The following is a 9,474-nucleotide window of genomic DNA, read 5'->3' on the forward strand; positions in this document are numbered from 1 at the left end:
TCTAGAACGGCAACTCGGCCAGCGTGCCGGCAGGCCGAGGCGGCGACTCGACCTCGCCTTTGCCCTTGTCGTTAGAGGGTAGGCACGCTGAGGAAGCAGCCGGTTCCACTGTCCTCAAGATGGGTAGCACGGACTCGGCAGGCAACGCCCGCGGGCCCTCCTGTGGTTTGGTCAGCTCTCTCCTTCCTAGCAGCTGTCGGGGTAGCGCAGAGGCATTCGCCCGGTGTCTTCATCGACGACTAACGTCGTTAGGTAACGAGAATGGTTCGCCTGAACGGACCGCGGATGCCAAACCTTGTGAAACCTCCTGGCTGCATCCGTCATCGAGCAATCGCCACGCAATCACCAATAATCTGACCGTCACCAATCAACATTCGATCCTTCAGCATCAGCCGCGTCATAGCCCGGAATCAGATCTCTTCTACGACATCGAGGTGGAAGAGGCGGAAGTGGATGGGCCGGGATCGCCTCCCGAGGAAGCGACCGCCGCTGAATTGGCGCATCTGCTGGTGAACCCGGAAATCCTGAAAACGAGTCATCACGATGACTGCCATTGCTCGCCTAGCGGAACCAAGATGACGTCTGGCGTCACAGGTATCCATCAAGATTCTGAGTCCTGCGTGTTTGCATCACCAATAACCGGTACGTCACCCGAAAGTGATACCTCAGAAATGTTCTTCGATCCGGAATCCTCGGATGCAGACAAATCGAAAGCCGAAGTATATTTCGATCCTATCAGCACTTCGGACAGCGAGGCCACGAATCTCTCAAACACTCCTGTTCCCGCGAGGACCAAACTTGCGTCGAACGGACGCAAGCGAACGAACGTTGTGAATCCGGAACGTTGCGAGGACACGACATCCGAGTCGAGTTGCTCTTTGAGAAGAAACTCCGCATCTCGCGAGAATGGCCGACAGGAGGGATTGGTCTGCAGCTCGGAAGACTCACTGAACGGCAGAAGCTCTCAGGAAACGACGTCGCCTAGCCACGAGTCTCTGTGGAGCACGTTCGATGACAGCACTGTATCGCTGCAGGATGAAAGTCCAACCAGAACAATTCAGGACTCTGTTGTCCCTCATATCTGTTTGCCTAAGTCCCATTCTGACTCTGAGCTACCAAGTAACGGTATCAGCACAGTAGTGTTTAATAAACTTGACAGGCGGGACGAGGAGGAGGAGGAGGAGGCGGATGAACGTAACATCGATGAAGTTGATTTCGTCAATAGTATATCGAAGAATGTGACGTGCGATGTTAGGAATGGCAGTCTTTCCAAGACGCAAGATGTCAAGAATGATGATAACCTAACGAAGGATGATTCTTTTAATGATGCTGAAGATTTGATTAATATAATTGAAGATAAGGAAAAGAAAGAATGTATAAGATCGGAATGTCAAATGGCGTCGAAGAGTTTGTCGCAATTAAAAGTGGAAGATGTAGCCAGTGATACTGATACCGATCATTCATCTTATAGTAGTACCGTCGACATTTCGGATGCGTTTACATTGGAATATTCGAATAATGCCGCAGTGACCGAGACGACCCCGAGGAACGAGCTGAAGTTAAAGCTCGAGAAGGACACCGCGCTGAACGACAACGACGAGGAGAAACTGTGCCTATTACTGAAGAAATTTGACGGCAGTTCTGCCGCGAAGGGGGATGAGGATTCTTTGCCGGAACAAGAGACCCAGAGCGAGACGGTAGAAGAAGAGGAAGACCGAGAGGAAGACAGACCGCAGAGAGTTCGAAGATGTTCCTCGTTGAAGACGGGAAAAACGCCACCGGGTACACCGCACAGGAAGAAGATTGTCCGGTTCGCGGATAAGTTTGGTCTCGATTTGGCCGATGTGAGAACGTTTTTAGACGAGATACCGAAAATACCCACCTCCGCGTACAACGACCTGATCTACGATGACATCTTCCGACCGCAGCACGGCAATTCGGACAACATAGCATCCGTCAGCAATGATCGCTGTGATCATTATCAGAATGATGGCAGGCGCAGATCTACGTCAGCGATACCCAGAAAAGTCGATCGAATGCTGGTGCCACTTTTCCAACAGCCAGGCGGCATGTCGAACTTTCTGGATATGGTGCGTGAGCGCCGGGTTTGCTTGGAAAATGTAGTTGTACAGGACCCGGTGACTCTGGCGATTCAGGGTACGGTGCGTGTAATCAATCTCGATTTCCATAAGTCTGTACACGTGCGATATACCATCAACTCTTGGCGAAACTTCAGCGACCTGCAGGCGATCTATGTACCTAACTCGTGCGACGGTTTCAGCGATAAATTCTCTTTTATCTTGTATTGTCATACGTTAATGGTCGGTCAAAGGCTCGAGTTTGCAGTCCGGTTCCAATGCAAGGGCGCGCAACATTGGGATAACAATGCCGGTGCTAATTACTGCTTCCAATGTCTGCCAGCGTCGTCATCAACCGGATATATACCGATCACTGCCGATGATCGGCGCGGAAGCTGGGCATCGACGTTCTACTGATGAACATCCGGAGCATGCGCGTTTGTCTGATTCGATGACGTGACAACGTGGCTCCGGGAACACAAACTGACTGAAGAGGTTGTCGAAGAGGCTAACGGTGCGAGCTTGCGGTACTCGACGGTTTTTACACGTTCCTAAATAAGTGCTTTGTAACGAAGTGTGCAAAACGGAACATTTTTGGAATTCATTACTGTTGTTCGTTGCTTCAGGGAGCTCTCGAAAAGTTTTCGGCATACAATATAGCATATATTGATCTTCGCAAGGATATCGGACGTCAAACATTATTGGGATAATACTATTTTGAAAAGAAAAATTGTAGTGCGATAGCAATTTTTTTCAATCAAACGGCCAACTATAGGAATAGTAACGAGTGAAAAACATTTGACTGTGGATTATGGGAACAACGATTTTATTGTTACGATCAATTGTCTTTGCAATGAACAGATGGAGTTGCTTAATTATCAAACGATTCTAATGCTTTTCATTGAATTTATTAATTGATTTAGTATCTTGGAGGCAAAAAAATCACACACGCAAACACGTATATACGATGTGGATTAGCAATAAAATGTGGAAAATGTTGTATGTGTTCAGACACACATGGGGCATTTAAGCCTGCTTTTCGGCCCGCAAAATAACATGGACTAATCTATTTTCAAGAAATACTAAAGGATTATAATAATTTATGTTAACATCAGACTGCTCTGTCAATAGACAAATATATTTTCTTACTTTTCAAAGTCTCTTTTTACGAAAGCATTTTCTGAGAGATTGCGGAAAGTATTTCTGCCTACATAGTTTGTCTTAAACTGTATTTATTAAGCCGATGGAGATTATAAAAGCTGGAATCCTTTCAACGAAACAGAAAACGAATACTCATCTGGGAGTTCAAAGCTGTGAAATAGGCTGAATACAATTGACAGGAAACATTAAGAACAAATAGACGATTTAAGCGTTCCTAATGGAGTATCTATGCAGAGTCTATGTCAGAGTTAAGAATGATAGATCATTTATTCGATTGCATGAAGGAACTATCGCACGTGGCCGCGATTTTATTAGCGTTATCCAGTACAATGACGATATAGATGATAATAAAACGAATGCTGATATAATGATATTAGTTCTCGTTAGCGACATCGTACGAGTTTAGAGATCATCGTAGAGAGGATAGATGTTCCATAAGATATTACATTAGAGACATTTATATTTCTTCCACGGAATAATGTGTTCGGTATTGACTGGAACGTTTGAATAAAACGTGCGATTTAAATTTAATCGATGTCTTTAAAGATATATCAATATCTTGATTTGATATAACAAATATTTTAACACTTTTCAATCGTCTATTCTCTTTGCCAAATATCGAATCGATTTACCCTGAAAAGAAATTAGTTTCTATATTACTTAATGTCGAAAAGTAAAAAATTTCTAAAAAATAAAAGAATAATATATGTACAAAAATAAATGAGCTGGAATATTAACTAAACGTTATTTATATTTGTTTTTGCAAATGGCACTTTTTAGACTGATATTTTATCGTGGTGGCGAGACATAGTGTATAAAAGAAGAGTTCTCCACTTGAGAACGCATGTGTTATTTTGTACATATATTATATATGCATACGTGTGTACAGGTAGCATCAGTATTGGTGGCAGGCATGTTCTTTATTGTCTAATTTTTCAGCGTAACGTTTATATTAGTTACGTGGAACTAATATAACGGAAAGTGTTGTTACTTTTATTGTCGTATTATTATCGATATAATTATTGTACATATCAGGATATCTTTTTCGCACCGAAAATGTGTGTGGATTGTGCGGATGGACTTCGCGGGTACTTTTTCAAGTATAAATCTTTTGATAGATCTTTTCTAATTTTATACTTGAAGATTGTATCTCTTCTTTGGATGCAATTGACTGCACGCCTTTATTATACGTACGTGACTTCAATCCTTTATGCAGTCCTGTACTATATATTTTTGCGATCGCGAACGAGAGTATAAATATTTTAACAGCTTTATCAAATTTTATTGTTATATGCTTTTCAGATGTACTTTTCATTCGTATTTTAATAAATAATCACTTTATTTAATTATACTTAAAAAGTGATGATAACATTTTTTATTATTGGTTTATTATTTTGTTATTTGTTTTATTATAGAAAATTAAATATACGCTAAACAAATATGTTAAAAAATAAAATTATAATAACAAAATCATTTTATTGTTTTATTATTATAATTTTACGCGCATATGAGTTTAAACCGTATATGTTTTCAATGTCTCAGAGTATCTGTTGCTGTGAGCTTTTTATAAATTTTTATCTTATCTTTTCTCCAATTCTTAATGATGTTTTTTCCTGTATATTCAATCTCGGAATTCGGAATTAACGATTTGTTGCATAAATCATATTTTTCTTATAACACCAATTTACACGATAAAAGTTAACTATCGAGTGATAGATGCGACCACCATTATTGAGGCGTGCATAATGTACACACATGAAACAAACCAATAACTTTATCGTTAGACAATTTTGCCTATAGAATTGTTCGGCATCTGGTGTATTTATAAACTTAAGCTCTTTAGCAGAATATTCTGTGTATAACATGCGTTAATAAAGCAGGATAAAGTAAGGTGATTTAGAAATAGAAAATTTGACAGTTGACAATTTTTCAATTGTCTAGTTATTGAATTATGCATCTGAATAAAATTTTAAAAGTTTTTAAAGTTTATTTGTTGCATAATTCGATTATTTATAAGGTCTCTTCATATACTTATTAAGGAATCTTTTTTTATATAAATTCCGTGTTAGTATTAAGAGTAGACCTTGTTTTTTTTTTTATTTGAATTTTATACAATAATCTAAAATTAAAAAAAAATCAAAATTAAACAAATGTTTTTATTTCACAGCAATATTGCGTCATAACGAATTGAAAAAATTTACCGTTGTATATTATCACATAGATAAAAGCAAACTTTTATATGTTTTGTATAAAGAAAAGTTACGTCGAAATATTATTAAATTATCTTATTTTATCCTGTATATAAATACATATATAACAATGAGTGTTTTAATAATAACGCAAAGATATGCTATATCGTATGTTGATAAGTACTGTTATTTATGAAAGAGGTGTATGTTATTTACAGAAGTAAATTATTAGAGGATTGTGAGAACTAATTATAGGAAAATCGCACACAACATACACTTCCAGTAAACATTTGCGAGAAAAGTTACAGTTACAAAGTTAACAATATTTTCTTAGAGATTGTTATCAACAGTCCTCACCGTTATCAACATGCAATGATATTATGTAACCGGGTTTAGCAATAATTAAGTAATTAGAATTAATAATAGGGAAGATTGAAATTATTATATATTTTTCGACCACCGAATTAATTTTGTTATAGTCCGTTCCTGTGTGCGAAACATGTCGAAAAGAATGGACCGAGTTACAACGACTACATATATCAACTCTATTAATACTTTATCTGGGTTTTTGTATTTTTATTTTGTATCATTTTAACGGGTTATATAAGATTGATGATTATTGATGATTATTATTGATGCATGAACTAATCGCCATCTTTTACTTTATTTATGTTATTTTAAGATATATATATTTATATTTTGAAATCGAGAACAAGCTATATTCTTTTGCGATTTGAAAATAAAAGGATATATATGCGTATATCCTATGTACATACGTATGTGCGAATGCAGTTGCTTCCTTCTCTTTTTAGATCGCAAATTGTTCTCATTTTGAGAAAATACTGTCACATTTGTTTGTTATGTCGGAATACTCATAATAATATCTTCGATATGTACAACGTAACTATACATTAATTAACAATAACAGGCCTACGAGATATCATTTAAAATAATGACAACTCTTATTTCACAGCAATAGAGATAAAAAATGAATATATATACTTTTTAAAATTGTTATCTAACCATTTTAAACGCCTGGTTTATATGTAGACGAAGATTTCTATCGATTTTTTGGCCATTTCTAAGCGAACATATTGTTTACGTGCGATATAAATATCGTGGAGAAAAAAGTTGTGCGTGAGAAGCACAATTGTGATATACATATGCGATTAAAGCGATTTACAGTACAATACATTCTATGACAAGTCTAGACGAAGAAGCGGGGAAGGATACTCGGGAGATTTGGTATGTAGCCGGCGTATATGTAGGACGAACTATTTTTGTTAGTCTCCCCTTTATATGTGTACGTTATCTTAATCGCTTCGTAACTTTAAAGGCGTCGGTCTCGGACACAGAAGAAAGATCAGGGAACGTTTTCGGCAGCTTCACTCGTGTTGCGAATACTGTTGCGTGTTTGGCAATTTATCAAGATAAAAGTCTTATGATGTCACGCGGATAATGGAAAACAAATTGATGAAAGAAGTCAAGGCATCGAGATATTATATATAATATTATATAAAATATATAGACTGTTAGTCAATTAGATTTCGAGAATATAACTGAATAATGAACTTTGGTTTTCATCAGTGAACTTTTTACAAAACTAGACTTTAGTTTGAATTTGTCAAAGGATTTGTGGCTAAAAGGATCTTATTTCAGGAGGAATAGTCTAATTTCAAAATTTCTGAGTTTCTTTTATTTATAATAGCGCGATCTTTGCAATTAATTGTATTAATTGAAGCAAGGAAATTGTAGCAATTGTAGAAATTATTCATCTTTATGTAATTTTGAAAATTGCACGTTGTCAGTGGCAAATATAATATACAAACTTAATTAATTAATTCAATAAATAAAAATTAATTAAGAAAGAAGATTACAGAAATTGCATTAAATTATTCCGTATCTTTATGTTCTTATCTAAAAATTGCAAATTTTCAAATATGAACGAGACATACGAGAGAGCGTATATCAGTACCGTCCATATATTGTCATCCGTCCTATCCAAACATTTCTAGATCAACAACATTTAGTATTAATTATGTAGAAAATCTAACAGATATCTAATTTTTATAAATACACAACTGGCGCATGTTGATAAGAACGTATGGATCGATGGAAAATATGCCTGAACATTTGTCTAATCATTACATTATTATTTGAATCATGTCTCTTCGCAGGTACTTCTATGTCCAAGACAGCGTCAATTAGTATTGTAGTCCAAACTATAATATATTTTTCTATGTAAATATATGCTGGAATGTGTCGAGCCACCGAATCTTTTGTATCATCGAAAACGCGAATATTATTTATGTTATTAAAAGAAAAAAAGATGTAACAACTGAAATGATTACATTAATACGTATTAACACCGCACCTGTCTTTATATATTTTCGTAATCACAATACTTGATTCTATATTTATCACAAATTTTTCCTGCAATCTATTTGATGTATAATAAAGTATGAGTGACATTTTATTGTCACTCTTTCCATTACTTTCCATTACATGCGTGAATAAAGGCTGAATGCTATGAAGAAGCAAACTATATATACTGCATATACGCAGACACATATTATATACGATATATTTGTATAATATATATAACATTTGTTCTTCATATATTATTAAAATAATAAATAAAAGATGATTTCTCTCTCTCTCTCTCATAGCTTCTTTCTCGTTCCACGATCAGGAAGATCTAATTTTGCACCTTTTAATCTCATTTAAGATTTGTCTAACTTTAAATGGTAAACTCACATTACGTATCCAAATTATAAATGCTAAATAAAATTTATATTATCTTATTCGTTATTTTAAGAAAATAAAACGCATACACACAAATGTTACGGTTCGCGTGATGCGCGTGTTTGAATCTTGTTTTAGATTCTCAAAATAAAAGTAACGCTAAGTATAGTTTTGAACTTCTGGTTGTGTCGCCGGATGTGAAGGTGTGACTTGGCACATTCTCTTCATTTAAACGATAAATGCCGCATACAGACCTTCAACACGAGAGATCGAGTTAACATTTATTGTATTTAAATATCTAAACGTTCCTCAATATCAAAAAGATCAGATTTTTTTCATAGATATCAATCGTCAACTAGGTGCGACATTTTTAATGAATAATTAAACAGGTGAGATAATTTAATAAAAAGAGAAAAAAGTGATTGTTTCTTTTCAAATGGCAGCGTTTTATTCCAAATAATCGTGAGTCGATTAAAGTACAAACGCGTATTTTTCTCTTACAAAGCGATATATTCTAATCGTTACCCTGTACATTTCTCTCTGTGATCATAAACACTTCGCGATAAAAAAATATCATGGTTTTATCAGTCTTTGCGGCGAAAAAAATCATCGTAAACGCTATTGATTAACATCCCTACAGTAATAAATGTGCCTGCAACTTGCATATGTAACTCGTGTGGACGTCTGATAAAAAAATAGCAACACGACGTCCGATCGCAAGTGATCATTCGGCATTTATTGAGAGTGTCTCTATTTCTGGATTGCGCTACACATCCACGTCATAGCAAGCTTCGTGTAAAACGGTAGATTATTTTTTACCAGAACTTGCAACTCCACAAACATTTCGCTAAATGCACGCAAATTATTTTCTCTTTCTTTAATAGTTATTTTTTAATTACATTTCTATTAAATTCTGTTATTAGACTCATCGTCTATCAAGATTCTTTTAAATACGTCAAACTTGGATCATCACATGACTTCCAAATTATCTTCTTCTTGATCTTTTACGTCATGAGATGATCGTTGTACTAAAAAATTTGATAACATCGTAAGATTCTCTTCCGTAATACATTAATTACATCAAAATTTTCTTAAATGCATGGAACTAGATCATCACAGTGGTCATGCGAAGAATTAATTATTCTCTTTTTGTCTTTGCTGTCATGGAATCATAGTTAAAAATTCGATGTCATGAAATTCTGTTTCTTCAGATTTCCTTCAACTTTTCTTGAAGGTACCCTGTGTATTATATAAGTAGGATAGGATCGTTGCCTTAATTGCGAAAGAAACATGCAATTACA

General features: G+C 35.9%; 1 protein-coding gene across 7 annotated transcripts in view; it reads left to right on the forward strand.

Annotated features, from left to right (window-relative positions):
• Gbs-76a (Glycogen binding subunit 76A) overlaps window positions 1–8,086 on the forward strand; it is a 33,733-nt gene extending 25,647 nt beyond the window's left edge. For all 7 annotated transcript variants that reach the window (XM_077424982.1, XM_077424980.1, XM_077424981.1 and 4 more), the window contains one exon: window positions 6–8,086. In XM_077424982.1, the coding sequence (XP_077281108.1) occupies window positions 120–2,495 (2,376 nt within the window). In that variant the 5' untranslated portion in view covers window positions 6–119 and the 3' untranslated portion in view covers window positions 2,496–8,086. The remainder of the gene's footprint in view (window positions 1–5) is intronic.
• The last annotated feature ends 1,388 nt before the right edge of the window (window positions 8,087–9,474 follow it).

Source organism: Temnothorax americanus, unplaced genomic scaffold (genome assembly GCF_048541705.1).
Source record: "Temnothorax americanus isolate GAGA-0224 unplaced genomic scaffold, ASM4854170v1 Scaffold9, whole genome shotgun sequence".
NCBI classification, from domain to species: Eukaryota; Metazoa; Arthropoda; class Insecta; order Hymenoptera; family Formicidae; genus Temnothorax; species Temnothorax americanus.